The sequence below is a fragment of the Plodia interpunctella genome, chromosome 3 (genome assembly GCF_027563975.2).
Source record: "Plodia interpunctella isolate USDA-ARS_2022_Savannah chromosome 3, ilPloInte3.2, whole genome shotgun sequence".
NCBI classification, from domain to species: domain Eukaryota; kingdom Metazoa; phylum Arthropoda; class Insecta; order Lepidoptera; family Pyralidae; genus Plodia; species Plodia interpunctella.
The window spans coordinates 1,564,507-1,584,746 of record NC_071296.1 but is presented as its reverse complement, the minus strand read 5'-3'; the positions used below and the strand labels follow the sequence as shown (position 1 = coordinate 1,584,746).

The 20,240-nt window shown below is 36.0% G+C and overlaps 2 protein-coding genes across 4 annotated transcripts in view; one reads left to right on the top strand and one right to left on the bottom strand.

The window, feature by feature from the left end:
* The window catches only part of osp (outspread), a 274,832-nt gene that overhangs the window by 199,637 nt on the left and 54,955 nt on the right, over positions 1-20,240 (top strand). For all 3 annotated transcript variants that reach the window (XM_053769380.2, XM_053769378.2, XM_053769379.1), the window contains one exon: positions 1,616-1,681. In XM_053769380.2, the coding sequence (XP_053625355.1) occupies positions 1,616-1,681 (66 nt within the window). The remainder of the gene's footprint in view (positions 1-1,615; positions 1,682-20,240) is intronic.
* Positions 10,272-12,140, bottom strand: LOC128683597 (uncharacterized). Its single transcript, XM_053769383.2, has 2 exons — positions 11,898-12,140; positions 10,272-11,378 (listed from the first exon to the last, which is right to left on the bottom strand). The coding sequence occupies exons 1-2, from the start codon at positions 12,118-12,120 to the stop codon at positions 10,801-10,803; spliced, it is 801 nt and encodes a 266-aa protein (XP_053625358.1). The 5' UTR covers positions 12,121-12,140; the 3' UTR covers positions 10,272-10,800.

The window sequence follows — 20,240 nt, the reverse complement described above, 5'->3', positions numbered from 1 at the left end:
TTGTAATTTTACCTTCAAAAGCAAATGAGCAAGCTGATTGCTATCTCGCTCCCTCCTAAAATTCTCACCAGCGAACAATCGCAATCTTGATTGATATCTCAATTTGGTCCTTGACTCCGTTGATGGTGTAACATTTGTTTTGCATTCAAGATAAATTTATTTGAAGATGTATTTGGGAGATTTTAAATACCAATAGGTTACGCCTTTTAACCTACAATTGAATTTGATTATCTTACGTTGTCAATTATAATTAGTATTTAATACCGTGGATGATGGATTAATAACCAAGGGTTACATTATTTTGTGTTTAGAAACGAAAATATTAACTCATCGAAATAATTATTGGTTTTCTACATACCTATGTTATATTGTTTTTGACATGTTAGTTGTAAATATAATTTATAATATAAGATCCACATTTGTTAATTGACTTCCTTGCAGAAAAGGCTGCGGTGAAGTTTATTGCGCCGTTTCTTCTTCACCTGCGCATTGGAAGTCGGCAGTAGGCTTTTAAAAAGTAAATTTGTAATTTTAATAAGTGATATATATATAAGTGGTATATATACATATAATGCTAAGTTGAATATATAAATTTGAATTTTAATATTATCTTACAAAACGCGACTAAGGTTATTTTCTTGTTCGTAATTATGGAAGATTATTTTACAAATACAATAACACTAAAAATAAGCTATTAACACCACCAGTTGTACTGAACCACGCCTCCATGTCGTAAGTCAGTGAGCGAATGCTCGCACAAACCCATTATTAGTTAAATGTCATTAGAAGTATCGGCAAAACAATACTGTTTTACAAGGAGAACTGGTAACCAAGCAATATTGCTTTGAGATTTTCAATTATTCCTGCAAATGATCCAATGATGAGATTTTATAATTAGATACGCCTTACGATTTCTCACGTTTTCTGCATTTGAAGGTCATTGAGTACTTCGAGTTAAACGACTGTGGATTTTGGATAATGATTGAAAATTCTGCAAACCTCCCGTTGTCACTTTCTGTCTTCTGTTGCTGTTTCCCACGATGTGGGAAAGAGCTGCTTCAGCGTAGTGCTTCAATAATATTCTTCTTAAACATTTTTCATAACTTTATTCTGGGCTAGAACTGACTGACAAACCTACCATAATGACATGTTGACAATATTAATTAAATATTGTATTTTAAACTACAAAAATAAAATATATGATTAGGCATTCATCATTCCTTTGTCAGCACTATCACACGTCCATTGGATTATAATTTAGAAATATACCAACAAATGCTTGTAATTTATCAATTATTGTGCAGTTAATCTGTTTTGTGTGTTAATAAATAAATAAATTCAAATGACAAAACATGATAATTTTATGACACTATGATTGATCAGTTTAGATGTGATGTTTTTTTAAGTACTCAGATTGCTTTTTACTCTGAAATAATGACGTGACTCCGGCATCACTGCAAATTATTGTATTATTGAAAAAAAAAATATTATGTGGTACTTTATACGTTTGGAAAATACCTATTGACAGTGGGAAGAAGTTTTGTCCGTTATTCGTGCATTCGTGTACAATTTATCATTAATATATATATTAATAATAAATTTATGTTTGTTACAGAGATGGCAGCGGAGGTGGTTCGTGTTGTACGACGACGGCGAGCTCACATACTCACTCGACGAACACGTAAGTACTTCCTCTTTTTTGCTTCTAGCCAGCTGGGCACGTGCTTTGCGTATCTTCAACTAGACTTTCGACCTTTTCCATATTGTGCAAAGAAATATTCCGTCGTTAAATTAAGGTTATCGTTCGTAATATGACTTACTTTATAATTATTACAATTATACATATATTGCGATTTATAGCTACGTTTTATTTAATACCTTTATTTTAAGAAGAAATTTACTCTTTAAACTTCTATTTCCTAGAAGCAGTTACATCCAATCCTGGCTTCACGACTCTATCCCTGTTACCTGGTGAACGGTCTATTAGTTCGTACAAATTCAGCGGCGGCCATTGAATGCGCCGCGTAGGGTAACGCGCCCAGTAATTGACTCCTATGGTGTGACGTACTGGACGTGGACAGTGAATAAGCAATGCAGTGCCGATCTAGGAAATTCTATTTAGATATTCTGTTAGTTTATTACGTTCGTGGTGCGTTAGTGAGTCTAATATGGAACTGATAAATTGCTCTTTTTGCATGTATTTCTCATCATACACAAAACATTATACGTATACGTATATTTGTAACCATTTTGTTTAATGTTTTATGCATTGTAAAATAATAACAAAATACGAAGTTATCAGTGACATTTGCCAGATCTCTGAAGTGATATATAAATTTAGTTTTTCGACGACCTCCGTGGCTTAATGGTCATCATGCCGGACTGCTACAGTGGAAGTCCCAGGTTCGAATCCCGGTCAGGTCAACATGAAAGATGATCTTTTTCAGATTGACCTGGGTCTTGGATGTTTATCTATATATGTATATGTTATAAAATATAGTATCGTTAAGTTAGTATCCCATAACACAAGTTTCGAACTTACTTTGGGGCTAACTCAATCTGTGTCATTTGTCCCTATTTATTTATTTTTATTTTATTTATTTAGTTTTGATCACAATAATCAACAATATATTATTTTACAGATAACATTTCAATTGTAGACGACTTCCTTTATCCAAAATTAGACATCCGACTATATCATTCCCTTTTACGTTTCGCTTTCCTTGTACAATCGTATTTATTCGTTCTTAACAAAAACAAACATTACCAAACTAGTGACGATCATTCCCGAACAGGTAATACAAGACTCGATTTCATCGGCACCTCCGTATTTATCAGTATTAAATCTTTCACATTTTTCCCTCGCACTCATAAATATTCATATGTGGGCATCATTGCAATTTCAAGTGCGTACATGAATTTTAATACGCGCCCTATACAGTGTGCGAGAGGGACAAAAAGTTGTGGTGGGTTCAGGTTGCGTCTACCAGGAACAATTATCACAGGTAGGGCTTTCGCTGCAAAACTACAATTATCTGTAATTGCTATAGTATGAAATTATCCAATTTTGCCAAGTAATAGATTACATAATTTTTAGTAGGTTTGTTTATAACATCCACAGCTGTGCCCTGGACCATTGTCTATGATAGAAGAGTTATTTTTTCAAAATCTGACTTACAAATAAAATTAAAAAATGAACACTATGACTGGTGATCCAGTCGTAGTGTTAATTTTTTAATTGTTAAAGATAGTAAGGCAGTGTAAATTGTTATCCTGTCACCGAAGGAGCCATACGAACCATAATAAGTAGAGCGTATCTAGGTCATATGTTTATTTTTCAAGGAATTTGCTGCCGGTCCGGGTAAGGGGGCCGTCATCGACTGCTTACCCGGATGAGCTTCTAGGCCACGTATCAAGTACGAAACAAGGCCCATTCACACTTCGTTGCCATGCAATTAGATTTAAAGTGCCACCTTTAATAATGCTTGTCACCGGCTTTATTAATGTTTTAATTGACGACTTTTTTATCTCGGTGGCGCAGTGGTAAAGTGCTTACCTCTGAACCGAGAGGCCCTGGGTTCGATCACCGGTCGGGTCATGATGGAAAATGATCATTTTCTGATTGGCTCGGGTCTTGGATGTTTATCTATATATGTATTTGTTATAAAATATAGTATCGTTCAGTTAGTATCCCATAACACAAGTCTCGAACTTACTTTGGGGCTACCTCAGTCTGTGTGATTTGTCCTAATATATATTTATATTTATTTATGTTTATAATTTGTAGATATAGAAATTGATTTGTTAAATAAGTGGGCCCATTTACATAGGGATGAAGATGTTTAATGCAAAATTAGACAGGTACATTAAGTATGCAACAAAAAGCATGGATCAGCTCAGCATATGCTATGACGCGGGGCCATATCGATAATTTTCAGTATTACCAAATAAGATTTATCTACTTGTGAACACTATTACCCCAAGAGGTAACATTTACAAGTAATTATATAAATTTATAACATTAATCCGTCAACATCGCAGAAAAACTGACATAGTTACAAGCAATGTTTTAAATTCAAATGTGATTCTACGACAAATCGAAAAAGACTGTATGTCTCAGATCATCCGTTTTTATGACTTATGTTTGTCAAAATCAAAATCAGATCATTTATTCAGAAATTAGGCCTTCACAGGCACTTTTTCACGTCATATTCTAAATTAAATGATGTTTACCAAAGCTACAAACTACTAGCATTTCGGAACGACCACTGCTGAGAAGAAATGCCGAAAGAAACTCATTCAGTCAAACAGTGTTGGTCCCTATCATGCCAGAAGGGCTTACCATTTTTTAAATATAAATATATGTATAATTTTTTATCAGTAATATGACATATAAGTACACAATAAAGTACATGGTCAAAAGGTATACTGAAACATATTATGATTGTGATCAAGTGCTGATGTAAGGAAAATATATATACTTATACTTATTATATTGTAGCTATTAAATAACCGTTTCACTACCTGGGGAAGAGATCGAGGAGCTACGTAATATAATAAATAGACATTCAAGTCGCAAATGTATAATATTACGGCAAGTAATTATATAGATAGTATCTAATTAGTCAACACATGTATATAAAATATATGATAAAGTTGTTAAACGCTCAAGTTGTTTAATTCGCTACGCTCTCTTCCTGATGACATGCTTTCTTATCATGTAATAATGACCTTTCAAATGATTATAAATCTTTAAAACTAGTTTATATTGACAGTAATACCTAGTCTATGTATCTAATCACGTTATATGATTGTGTGGTAAGAATATACGTCAGATATTTGATTGATTTATCGTATATATGATGACATCAGACTATATATTTTCTTCTAATATTTTATAATTGTCTAACACTAATATTACTAACTTCCTCTCTCCAATCTCATACTTAATTGATCTTATTGCGTTTGTGGAATGATATCAAATTAAAATAATTATTATAATTGTAATAAATACCGACACAACCGGAGAGACTTGAGAAACTTGTAATAAAATTTATATCGCTGCTATATATTCTAAATGCATTAGTGACTTAATTTTGTTATTATAGGAGAAAATTTAACATTCTGAATATTTGAAGTTGTGTAAAAAAGATTTCGTAATACATAGCTATAATAGTTTTAGATGAAATGATATGCCTCATTACCGCATAGTGATAATAAAAAGATACTTGTAATCGCGATTGCGATAGTGGGGTACGCCATTCCAGTTGGAACGAGCTAAAATTTTTAATGTTTATACCATTTTGTTTTTATGATGTTTCAAATATTAATAATAAAATTTTAATGAGAATTGACCGTCACAGGGCGTCAATACGAGAATTATAGATGCCTGATAATGTATGCAACAAGCTAGTAATCAAGATCCCAACGCCTCCATCTACAGTCCACTGCACGTCAAGTTACCCTGCAAAAACCTTAACGCTATAGTGACAGAAGCTAGTTTTACAATGATCTTAAGGTTGATATACAAGTTGGCTGTACAATCTTCCGCGGTGACCGGGAAGTGCAGTTCATGCATATGCAAATCCCATAAATTAATGTGATAGCTAATGAGAAATGCGGAACCTAACCAGGACCGTGTGGGTGCTCCTGTGGCCTTCCACGTCCAGCTTTGATTTATACCTGTATAAATTCATTTCGTGTCCGCAATAGCATTTATTGATTTATATCTATAAGCGAAACTAGATCTCATAAATGATAGAGATAAAATTCGTAACTGTTTTAGATCAGGTAATGCTTGATGGTAATAATTACAAATTTCAAATTTCAAAATTCTATATTCAACGTATCATATAAAAACTACAAATTTGTTGGTTACTAATAAAATTATTAAAATTGCAGCCGTTAAGTGCGCTCTCCGCTCCAGTTATGAAAAACAGACACTTAGTAAATGAAATAAACAGAATTTATGTTACAATAAACAGCTATATTACCTGTTTTACTTTACGATCGAAAGGACTTACAAAGTTGCATTTGTATAACAGATACTTGCAACATTATTAACAGCTTGCTTCTGCATTTGTAATCTGGGCAGAGGGGGGACTGTAAGTTATTTTGAACAGAATTTATTTGCTAAAATGTGTCTGCGTTGAGGCGTATCACCGCTTAATTAGGAAGGAAATAAAACACTGGAGTTATTACAAGCGTGTTCAAAGGATTTTCTCGAAATTGATGTGGATGAAACAGTATGCGTCACACTGACACTCCCACTCACACTGAAGCCCCGGGTCGTTATTGGATTAAAAACGGGACACCTTACAAGTCCACGTCACGACCAACACGAGTGACACGAACCACGTATTTGCAAAGGTAATAATGTACTCTAGTGAATATTTGTCCACGCTATTACCTACAAACACTTCGTGTTCACAAATAATGGATGTTTTTCGTTTTTTGCAACTCTTAAATGCTATACAGTCCATCAGATCAAATTTACTATATTCATTGCAAATTCTTCACTATTACTGCACACCCAGGTCTGGGCAGGGTAACTTGACATGCAGTGGACTGTACTCGACCTGAACTATAATTTGAATATAAACCAGTCGCTCGGAGCGTCAACGCGCCAAATGTCCAACATGGCCTCATTAAGTTGTCCAAATGATCGTGCTGAGAAAATAGGTCTAATTGCGATTTATATGTAACTAATTCTTATATTTGTTCGGATTGAAAGCTAGCCTACGGTGACAAGTAATAATTGAAACAGATTGTGGCAACAACTAATAATTGTCGGTAACATGGGTGCTTTACCCTGCGCCGGCGCCGTAGGGCGTGATTTAACGAAATGTCTTAAGGAATGGTTCCCGCTAATTATCAGCAGTCTTACGCAGCGTGTTTGCTGTGATACTTAGCACAAATCATTATAGTAATTGTTGGGCAATTAATGTCCGCTTTGTTTTATTCTTGATTGGCGTACAATCGCTTAACTATTCAATCGAATAGCTGCTTAAAATCTGTACCTAATTTCATCCTGGTGCAAAGCCGTAGTACTATATAATTTTAAAAGAAATCATTTTTTTATGTGTTAATAAAATTGTTATGTATTGTTTTCTGTTACACAATATTATGTAAGTCTTAAATTATTATTTACGAGTAATGTATGTATAGAAAAAATCTTTTTCACTTCTTGAAACTGGGAGGATAAATCCTAAAATGGTTAATTTTAATTCAGTAAGAAATATAATCATGAAAACTTCAACATTTTGAAAAATATCCGTCATGGGATTCATGGGCTAAAAATCAGCGTGGCAACCGACGCGTGCGCACGTTAGCGCGCGAGCGCGCGGAATGCGGGCGCGTTGTGCAATGATGCGCCGCACCCACGCGAGTCACCTGCCAATGAAACGCTTCCGTGTGCTTGCCCAACCTAGGGCTAAACTGTGCCATTGTTTTCATTTTTTCATTACGGAATCTTGACAATTTGCCGCCGGAATCCTAACACAATAGCAAATATCAGTAATTTGACGAATGTGATACTTTTGATGTTTGTCAATTATCTGTAACCGTTTCCGACGAAATGGTTTAATATATATTTCCTTTTCACTCAATCACTATCACTGGAGAATGTGTCACGCATCTGGAACTATTGTTATACAATTACAATAAAAAATTAGTTCTTCATATAAGTATTACATGATTTTGTACGCCTGTATTACCTGTTCACAAACAAATCTATTTTGATTTATTAAAAAACACATTCTGCACACGTTATGTTTGCATAATTACTCAATCACGTTAACATTAATTACTCAGTCCCTTTCTCTCAATTACCTGTAACCCGTGTAGTCGTCTATCTGTTAGATCGCGTATCTCCTGAACTTATGGCCTGATGGGTGATGCAACCGGCGTGTTACAAGCCTGGTGATTTGTTACTGGCATATGAAAAATTACGAAACGGATATTGAATAGCCGTGTGACATTCGACGGGTCGATTATAGGTACCTTTACCTTAATCGCAATCTTTCAAACATAATATTATATATGTGAAAGTAAGTTTGTTTGTTACCTCTTCACGCTCTATCTACTCGACAAATCTTCTTGAAAATTGCATACATACAGTTTGAAGTACGGAGAAGGACATAGGGTACTACCTACCTTTCAACTCTCGAAAAAATAACTGCTGATGATCTTTTTCTGATTGGCCCCAGTCTTGGATGTTTATTTATATATGTATTTGTTATAAAATATAGTATCGTTGTGTTAGTATCCCATAACACAAGTCTCGAACTTACTTTGGGGCTAGCTCAATCTGTGTGATTTGTCCGTATATATTTATTTACTTATTTCCATAGAAATTTCTATAGACATTTCTATTACAGAAATGTGACAACAAACATACATGCACACATAGATCCTCACAAGCTTTCGCATTTATAATATTAATTAAATAAATTGGCGGTTTAAGGTATACATATATAGCCGGCATATATTAATTTATTTTATTATTTCGATGTCTTGCTTTAAATAAATAACAAAATGTCCACACTCTACACCAGTGCAGTAACTCCGTATGCAATTGCACAATTTGTTGCATGTTCGTGTCGCTGCCACACTGCCATTTCCGGCGGAAGTCACATATATATATATATATATATATATATATATACCCGGCTAGTGTCTATGTCCGATGGTGTAATTTTTATATATTTTATTTCTTTTTTTATTATGGTGCTTCCGACCTAGATCTGAACCACTCCATCCCGTGGATGTCGTATGAGACTCCTATATAAGGGATATAAGACCATGCGACAGGCGGGCGGCCGGTCTTAAAATCAGAGTCGGATCTGAAAAGTTTAAACGTTATTTTTTTATGCAATACTCGGACTGTCTCGTGTCGTGAATGATACGCGTGACGGTGAGAGAGAATATTAGATTATTTAAATATTATTCTGGGTCGTTTTGTAGGTAATTGACGAACTATATTGCCTATCACTGGAATGGCCGATCGTATACTTGGGCAATTTTAGCATAATCGTAAATAAAATTTGCTACTACACCGACATGCAGCAATATACATAAACTCAAAGCTCTTCCTATACTCGATCGAAGAATTAACGGGTTACTGAATCACATGTTTGCTAACTAACCCATAAATTATTACATCTTATCGCATGTTTTTACAAATTAACTTGACACGATGTTCCTGGTGTTACATTCTTTATTTGAACAGGTCGACATCACTTATTAACATCAAAAATTCACAGACATAGAAAACGTGTATTTGTGTTGCCACAGACGCTAAAAACAATAACATATAATGCATTATTGAAACAATACTGATGTTACACGTACATACAAGCATAATGCTAAAGGAATTAGTGCGCTGCAGCAAGGCAAAAAGGCTATAACTCAGTGAACTTTCTGCACATTAGTACAAAAACACTGATTTTCAGTCATTGCCGTCAATGTAGGTGCGAGGGCTAAGTTATAAAAAAAATTAAAATAATATTGTGTACTTAAACGTTTTAAGAAATATCATATGATGTATTACAAGAAAAACAAATAAAGGGAAATATTAAGACAGTTTGCAAATCAGAAGACGAACAAAAGCAACCACTCATCTCTCGAAGGGAAATCCACTACAGGTTTATGCAATGTAATTCACGGAACTTAACACAGTTTGAAAGCTTGTTAATTTAGCTTGTAGTTTTGGTATGAATTCCATTGTGAATAAAATACATTTGTAATATTTTTTGTAGCTTAAGAGTAAACAAAACACGTCAAGCACGTTCAACAGCGCACAGCGAAGCTTAAAACGAAGTCTACTAATGACTTCCGAAGCGCAGGCGAAGAAGCGGAGCAACAAACTTCACCGCACTCTTTTCTTCGAAGACGTCAATTGACAAATATGTGTGATTTTTCATATAAGTCTTATTATATGTATAAATAGTTGTCCAGATAAAATAACATATAGGGTACTTTTTATCCCGAAATTCCCACGGGAGCGAAGCCCCAGGGCGCAGCTAGTACAAATTCGGGTGACGTGTAGTTAAGCCACGGTTAAGCTCTAGAATAGGAACTTCCCGAAGGATGTCGTCAAATAATCAAATTATTTTTAAAAAAATGTGCATTTGAAAAAAGTCACATAGTGATTTTTTATTGTGTACCTATATTGTTCTTGTTGATTGTCCTTAGACAGTATTTTGTTTGTTTTCGAATGTGATTGTGCATTTAGTTAGGTTATAAACCCTGTGAGGGATAAAAAATTACAATTTTATGCAAATTGTCTTTTAATAATCATATACAAATTACAAAATATATGTACGCAACATTTGGTTTTTCTTATCTAAATCCCTTGGAATTATTTTGTCTTAACATATATTGATATCGACATTCGTTTTTATTACAAAAAAAAATGCATACGTTCTCTCATATAGTAACAAAACGTATCAATTATGGAGGTTTACAAGAAATTAAGCTGTCTAATGTTCCATCACGGACACTTAGATACTCTCTCCCTCACTGAGCGTTTTGACGGTTTCTTTGTCGCCGTTAAGCGTCGGAGCCCAAGGTCCGTTTTCTTACATTTCCGATACCAAAATACACGTTTTGCTTTCGTTTGAAATTATTTAAATCATCAATTTAACCAATGATTGTATAATATTTATGAGATTTATTTAAAATCCAGGATAACATGGTAAAAGAACAAAAAACACGAATTATAAATATCAAAGTTCACTTCAACAACAAGACTATGTCAGCAAAAAATAGCGTTGTCACTGCACTATCTACAGTTAAATATCATGCGCCACCTTCTTCTTTCGGAAGAACTTCCCCTTGGAAGAAGAATTTATTATCATTATCACAGTTATACTCGTTCTGCGACATGGTCTCTATCAGCCAATCATTGATTTTCCCTCTGAAATGCAACTTCTGCAGCTCTGTCAGCTGCTTCATCGACGGCAGCAGACTCATGAGGAACATGTAATCCGTGTCGTTGCGGGGCACGTCTTCCATCCCAGAACTACTCAGTTTGTTTTCGATCAGATCGTTCATTGTTTTCATCCTTTTCATTATGATGCTCAACTTTTTGGAGTCCAACGATTTGTTTGATGCATTTTCGAGGTCTTGTTTGAATTTCTTCGTTGGGTTATCGGTGAATTCCTCTTCGCTTTGTGACTCCGACTCGGAGAACAACGTCTTGGTGTTCCTGTTGCTTGTGGCTACTATCTCTTCCTTTAAGAAGGAGAGGTATGGGTACCACTGCCAGCAGGAGAGGTAGTCGTCGGGAACCACCCCGTTGTGGGCTTTAAGCGCTTTCTTCACCTCCTTCCTGTATTGGTCCTTCAGATGCTTCCATCTCTTCTTTAGTAACGTTTCTGTAACAATATACACATGGAGATATAATAGTTTAATTACATACCTATAAGTCATATGTATTGGTTAGAGGTTTTGTTTATATCGCCTCTACGAACGAATTGTTCAAACTACCAATAAACATTTAAAAATAAATGTTTATTTATTCGTAACGTTCAAACATAGATAAACATATAAGATAAGGTTTTATTTTAATATTCGTTTCACTTTTTTTTTTAATTTGGGTAATAACAAATATTGAATTTACTGAATTCTTCGTAATTTGAATAATTGAAAGTAACAAACTTCAAAAGAATATTGTAATTCGCATCTGCAAAGTCGGGCAAATGCCTACCACAATAACAACACGTTGTGGATAACACCGTGCGACACGACGTCAATCACAGAGCGAGACGCAAGATATGTTTGTGTCAAACATGACTAGAGAGGGCGACACGATAGCGCGTCAGCAAGAGGCCAGCGGAGCGCGCAGCAATGACGCGGCAATCGCACGGCCAACTTCATTACATCACTCAACTCACCGTCTAGATTCAACTCCTTTGAAATATGCCTCCATATCTTTCTATGTACCGCTCTGTTCTTGAAGCAAGGATGCGTCGAACACCACAACTCGGGTCGACACTGCACTTGGACAATGATTTCATCGAGCGACATGACGTGCCACAACGCTGGTTCGCGCGCAACTGGACGCCCGGCCCGCCGCGCCGCGCCGCACCGCCACACGCGACGCCCCTCGCCCCGCATCTCGCCCCGCGGCCCCTCTACTCAACGCTCGGTTCCCGCCCTTTTCCCCGCTTGACAACTGCGTCACAAGTAACGGGGCGATTGTCGATTGTTTGAGCGCCGCGCGTCACGTGGATCGTTGGGGAATTTGAAACCGCGTGCGGCTGATACGATACCTATAGAAACAAAATTTTTTTTCTTATTGCGTAGTTATTCGCGCGCAAAAGTCTGTTCCTAGACTTCCAGACATGGTGTGGTTTTGACAAAACAGCATAGTTGAATTGAGACCGATAGAAGCAGATATTTGTTAGCTGTCAAAACGTAGACGTCGTATGGTTCCACTGGACGTATTGAAGTTATAGATATACCGGATTTACAATTTCGATGAACGGATCTCAGAGATCACTAGTTCAATAATCAAATGATTAATTTCATGAATTTATAACATTTCCAACTGTCGAATTTAATGCACACTGATATAATACTGATTATTATCCTTTTTTTGATCGAATATTAAAATTATATAAGAATAAAATATAAATATCGGATCTTAAATCAATATCAGAGGGAGTGGAGGTCGGTGACTGGTCGAATTTTATTCGAAGCTAATAAGCCAACGAATAAAATTAACAGCTTAAGCACAATTTTAGCCTTTAATTATATAAACAAATGTTAACGACATCAGTAAGTGTCGACATAAGTTTCTACGATAATATCAGTACAGTTAGAATTTATTTGATATTATCTTGAACTTGTATGCAAAGACGACCTGTCTGTCTGTTTATGTGCTTATCTCTGGAACCAGTAGGGCCGCTACCTGCTTAGATGGGTCATAACTTTTTTACTAGTAATGGTCCTAGACAGTAAAACTGCGAGCATTTTTACTTTAACTGCTATTGCAGTTTTAAATTGCACTTTGAATAGTTTCAATTCCGAATGCAATTTAGATACATGTATTACTAATGTATGGATATAGCCAGTAAAATAAGTATATTATAAAATTGTTAATGGTTATAGTAGTTATGGGTTAAAGTAATGTTTGCGCTGTGAGACATAAATTAAACGTGCAGTGAATAAGAAAACGTTTAGTAAAAATTTAGCTTGTGGCAGTGTAGAATTAAAATTAAATGGCGGTTGTTCAGCTAACTAAAGTAGTGAAGCCCTAGAGAAATATATCTGTGATTAACATATAGATTAGACAACACATAGGCGTAACAAGCACCCTATCTAAAAAGAAACTGTCTTAGGGATGGAACTATTTAATAAATATTCTCATCTGTGAGATGTTCTATTGTATTTTATACACTATTTAAGTGATTAAAAGCTAGCAGTAAATATATAAAGTTGTGTAAAATGCACTGGTTGAGATAGTTTGTTAGTTTCGGTTGGAAATTACAATGAATCACATTATAATTTGACGACCTCGGTGGCGCAGTGGTAAAGTGCTTGCCTCTGAACCGAGAGGTCTCGGGTTCGATTCGATCCCCGGTCGGGTCATGATGTAAAAGATCTTTTTCTGATTGGCCCGGGTCTTGGATGTTTATCTATATATGTATTTGTTATAAAATATAGTATCGTTGAGTTAGTATCCCGTAACACAAGTCTCGAACTTACTTTGGGGCTAGCTCAATCTGTGTGATTTATCCTAATATATTTATTTATTATTTATTTATAATGCGTACTAACTGATCATACAAACTGACACGAAATCACTTGATTGAATGATGGTGAAATGTGGTATTCTGAGTGTAAACAGTACAAAAAAATTGTCATCAACTTATCGCCCGTTGACAGGATACTTATCATACTGCCTTTATCCATGTATCAGTCTTGTGTTTAATTAATTGTCGTTCAATAAAGTATTTTTTTATTGTGTTATGGCTCCATTATTTCGCCAAAACGATGATTTTGCCCGACTTTAAATATTAATTTCTCTACAACGGCTGAACAGATTTTCGTGAAACATGGCTTTCTTAGCCAAAAAATATCCATGACACACAAAAAAAAAAACGAAACGAAAATCGATTCATCCGTTTGGGAGCTAGGATGACACAGACAGATACACAGACAGACACGTTAAGCTTCAACACCCCTCTTTTTGCGTCGGGGGGTTAAAAAGAGTAAAAAGGATCTAGAATAATACTTAAGCGTTATAATATCAATACTGACGGATTTCAGGCGGACGTTCAGTATGTAACGTTACAGACTAACAAGAACAATCAAATAGAAACAATAGTTGCTTTAGACTAAATGTCAAACAGAATTGACGTGACGTTGCAAAATCAAAGCAAACGCTGCTGAGATATGAATCTCGTCAACAATTTGCCCCAATGTATGCCTGTGATTGCAAAGCAGACTTCAAATCCAGGCACCGCTGCTAATGCTTAGTTGGCAAATAACAGAGGCAGCTAGGGGCGTAATAAATAGTGATTTGCCTCGTTCGGAACTCGTCGGGAAACGACATAAGGCGGGCGTACTGGCCTGACTCCGATTTGTACATACGTTTCAAGGCATGAGCGTTTGAGTTTTTGTTGTGTGCCCTGCAGAAGCTACGATTTGAACTTTTAGCCTAGCATTGTTAATTATTTGTTAACTTTTGTTTTTTGTCTTGCTCATTCATCATAACATGTGAAATCGAAGCTGTGTGCTGCCAGCTTAATTCAAGACAATTCGATACATTTAACATTTTCAAAAATTTCATAACGTTCCCTTCTATATTTTCTTCTTAGTAGCAGAGTAGTTAGCTCGGGTGTAAGCATCAATTGCACCCTCGAACTATAGGCGGCCTCGCTGCTCTCGTGCGCCTAAATATCTCGGGCTGCAATTGATGCCCTTACAGCCGTTGGCTACTAATCTACTATTTACAATTTCCAATAAAGCCTTCCTCCTGTACCATAGGACGTAGGCACCTTCTACCCAATCATTACCGCTCTCGGCGCGACATATATATCCATATCCAGCCAGTTTACTATGCTAATATCTCTCTAATCTGCATGTGTATGCGTCGGAAAAAGGAGGTCTTGTATACCCCGTATATGGCGGATGCGTGTGTGAGAACGTCCTTATTAATTTATATAATTTATCCTACCTAATATTATAAATGCGAAAGTAAATTTGTTTGTTACCTCTTCACGCTTTATCTATTCAACCAATGTTATTGAAATTGTGCATACATATTATTTGAAGTATGGAGAAAGACATAGGTTACCTTTCATTCCGGAAAATTTTACGCGGGCAAAGCCACGGGCATAAAACTAGTTTTACCATATGTCTCCACCAGTGAATCTTTAACCCTTTTTGAATACTTTCGCGCATCCTGTGTCGGATCTAAAGACGGACAGTCTATTTAGATCCAGACACAGTCTTTCGGTACAACGTCTAAAATGAAATCAATTATTTTGACGGTTGCATTGCATTTAACGCGTAAATTTAAGAAAACATTTCGCAAGGGCAATGTTTTGAGGATCAAAATTTGCAAACACTCTGCCCAACATATAACATTTTCACGCTTAAAATAAAAGCTTGAAACAACAAAACAAGAGTTATTCCTAATCTTTACCTAAATGCAATACTTTTTAACTATCTACAGGGTGTGTTACTTTGGAAACAATGTGATGGAGATAATGTGAGATTTAAAACTAACCTTTTTAGACCACACGCGGGCTGATAAGTTATCAAGTGCGTTAAGTTGTTTTAAGGCGAAAGTATTGTTGACTGTAGCACTTTGTGTGTAGTTTATAAGTCTGTGGTTTTTTCAAAGTGCCCTTTAGGGATTTGCGATGATAATGGTTGCCTTTTTAAATTTATTGATGCATCAGAACCACAGCATGATGCAACGGCAATTGTGATGTGTTTGTAATGATTTTGGATTGCTTCATATTCTGCAGCTGATAAGAGCTCTTGTTTGAATATGCCAATATTTAGAACTTTATATCGGAAGTTAAAACGTTTTATTTTGTATGAGAAGGATGGTTACAGGCTTCCAAAATCTCCAAATTTTCATGAGGCGAAGCCACATGCACAATGCACGTTGCAAGCTTGGATTTTATTGATAGGAACGAAATCCACGTCGACAACGCATCGATGATATTCGTATTGTTATTGATATTTACCATCAAAAATAACTTGCATACCAGTTTTTTCACTATGCTATAAAAAATAGCTGAGGACAATAGCTAGTCTTAACTAATATTATAAATGCGACAGTAAGATTGTTTGTTACCAAGAGGTAACAAACAAGAAGATTGGTTGAGTAGGTGAAGACACCTACTCAACCAATCTTCTTAAAATTTTGCGTAGATTTCGCTTGAAGTATTGAGAAGGACATAGACGCGGAAGGAAATTTATGCGGGCTAAGCCGCGGGCAGAAGGGCTAGCAATTAATAAAACTAGCTTCCCGTAAAATTAGCAATGTCGTTTCGATTTACTATACCAATCGAGGAAGTAATTAATTTGAACATAGCACCAACATCAGATGTCCGTGGTCCTATGAAGCTAGTTCATAAATCCAGTCAATCCAATTCTCATTAACCAGGCACTATCACTCGGACAATGATGGGCAGTGGTCCGATGGGACTGAATTTTGAAATTGACCATACGTTCACTAAAATCCATCTTGAAGATAGATCCGTTAATAGATCTTTTTCAAAATATCTATTATTTATTAGCAAAAACTAAGAAATAAAAAATTGGCGCTAGTGTCTCTTTACCGAAAGGCTGAAACTAGGCGCTTTGAATAAGTCCCTTTCTTGTCACCAACTCAGTCCTGTCAGGCCAATTAAGAGCAGTAGTAAATCAGAGTATTAGAGTTCCGTGACGCCCCTGAATCGAACGTCTCTAGCTAACTGTGACGCTTGGTGTATGCCAGGATCGGAAGCGGATCACGAAGTCAACAGTAGGCTTCATTAATTTTTAACGACACAAAAAGTTTGCCCGCTAAGTGTGTCTGTCTGTGTACGACAGTTCAGCTCATCACGGGTAAACCGATTTGCATGCGGTTTATTTTATTTGATAGCTAATTTTTATGCGGTGGTTCTTAGATATGTTTGAATAAAATCGGTTCAGCCGTTCAAAAGTTGTAGCGAAATGAATATTGAAAGACGGGTGTTTTTAAATTTCGCAGGGTAGTCGCGAAATAGAGCGATTGAAACAAATTTAAAACCACCGACCAGCTTTTTTTCTAGTCCGAGCTTCATTGTATGGATGCAATGAAACTCGGAAATAATATTGGAATTAAAAGTATCGTGCGCCGAATTAATTGAAAAATGGTAGACGTGCATACAGTAAGTAATTATTTTAAGAATGACACCAAAGACAAGGATATTTTTGATGTTTCCAGGTCATTTGATATTGACGTGAAACAGTGGATGTGAAGGTCTAATTTTTAAATAAATACTTTCAAAATTCAATGATAGCGTCACAGGAGCCTGTAACTTGCGCTCCACGCGCGCCACATTTTCCGCTCTGAATGACTGACATTCGAGTTTCGGCCGACCCTCGTGAACAAGGATATGCTTGTAGGACACGTTGCCTTAAGGTTCCTTTTGAACATCGCTCGGCTCTGTTCGATTCAATATCTAAGGTATAAATTGTCAAGGTATCAAGAAAATACAACACTTCACTATGTTTTTAGATCTACGAGGGCAAGGTGAAAAGTTCTCGGCCTGACATAGAAATTTTATTCCAAACAGTAAAAAAATATTTTTCCTGCCTGGACAAACTAATCTTTACTTCGTATTTCAACTTGTTCTGTTTATTAGTTTAATCACACGAATTTTTACGGCAAACGCCTCACGCGTTTTGTGTTAACGTACACAAACAATTTTTTTGCCAGAAGAAACATTATGTTGGCTTGTTCCCTAGAGCGAATGACTACAGCGACCTAATTATTTATTGAATTCTATGTTGTTTTTTGTTGATTACCAATTATGGTAATAACAATTTTGTAGAAAATTTCGCTTCTTTCTTTCTCATTGTTCTTATTCCACAGCCCTGTGCCACAGCCACATGACCTCTGGCATCAAAGCATGGCTTGTTTCACATTCCATTCATGTCATCGCGCCATCATGTGTTTGTACCTTGTGAGAAATAACTATTTAATATAAAAAATGACGTGAAAAATTGCCTGTTTTAATTTCTGAATAAATTTGATTTGAATTTTTATTTTCAGTTGTCTTCTGATGTCCGAACAATTTAAGCTATCCATTTCAAGCCATAGACATAATGTAAAACAGTTACTAATTTCAAAAATTCTTAAACCATAATATTGCTACTTAACCTCAAGATTTCATTGAATTTATTGAGGCATACAACTTCTAACTGTCCTACATCGAAGCCGTAAAGATCTTGCCAATGCATAATACGGATTATCTGAAGGGCCGTTACTCAAAATAATTAGCTGCCTGGTTGCCCTAATGACAAGCGTTTCATGTTAGCTAAAGGCAGTTTCACACAAGCTACTTGTGCAGTATGTGACTGCACAAGTAGCTTGTGTGTCTTAATAATAAAGATTTGTCCTTTTCCCACTTTTGTGGAGTCGTATCGACTCAGACGGTTACATTTGTGATGACCAGTACGTCACAAATGAATATTTAAAAGGTAATAAATTAAAAAAGTATCTAGAGATAATAACCAACGTCAGACATCACAAATTTAACCGCTATCGTGCCAATCAAAACGCTGAGAAGAATGTAATGTTAATGCCTTCCAGTTTCTTTTTGATACTATCCATCTCTTCTTCTTTCTTCTACTCGTATTGTGTATTCTTCTCTATATTCTGTTACGTAATTGTCCACCGTAATAGATGGGAGCTCTTGGCGATCCTCTGATATTTACTGAGTGATTTACTGGTGGAGTTAAATTATTACATATATTATATTGACAACCGGTCGTCAAATAATTATTAAATATATTATTTGACGTGGTCGTGGACGGACTGCTACACTGGAGGTCCCGGGTTCGATCCCCGGTCAGGTCAACGTGGAAAATGATATTTTTCAGATTGACTTGGGTCTTGGACGTTCATCTATTTATATTATGCCTAGATAGTGTGTACACAAGACCTTAAATTCCTACGAATGGCTTACAAAGACCAGCTGTTCATAATTGGCAGTCAAATATCTAACGAGTCGCTCACTTGATACACCGTTAGCCGCTTATGTGATCCGATCTGACTAAATACAGGCCGATACAATTTGAATGGATTGGTTTGTGTGAATGTGTATGTGTACTGGTGATCTTAAGAATTCGATTAAGAAAATATAAGATTTGAGGGACGAATTTATTATCTGTGGTAACAAAATTAATACAAAGAATCCGCCATTGTTGCATTATAGTTTTTTGTTGTCTAGATATATATAGTCTAGATGTTGCCCGGGGCTTCGCTTCCGTGGGAATTTTGAGATAAATTATATTCTAAAGCAATCTTGGACAGATACAGTATCACGTCGTTATCCGTTACGGAGTAGACAGAGCCAATAGTTGCGGAACTCGAAGGCCACGTTTAGGTGCATGTTTAGGCATACATCATCAGAAAATTTACAAACAAATATTATTTGATAAGAAATTTTTGGTAAAAACTAAATTAAGAACGTATAACAATTAAACAGGGAAAAATAAGCTTAACACGTCTTTAGAAATCTTAACTATATTATGGATAATATCCTGTTCGTGTTTCATCTATACTCGCTCGCTCTTGGGACGACGTTGAGTGTCAAACTTATACATTTTACAGTAATATATTGAACATCCTGTATGTAGCTGTGACACAGTTGTCCAAGCGCAGATTAGCCTGACCTCCGATCAGATGATGCCCATTAATGATTATCTACTGTTCAGTCCCTTCTGCTAAACTTAGATCAACTATCATTACGTTTACCATTCGCTATTTTTGATCCTTGGCCCACCTGATGGTAAGTGGTCACCGCAGTCTATGGACGTCTGCAATAGTCAATACTAGGGTGATGTGCGCGTTGCCCAATATTTTCAAGCACTTTTTGTAGAACTAAAAATGTAACTTCATTTATATGTAACTAGCATTTATAACTCAATCTAGACTTTGCCCGCGGCTCCGCCCGCTCGATTTCCCACGGGAGCAGTTATTTTTCAGGGATGAAAGGTACTTCAAACTACATGTACGCAAA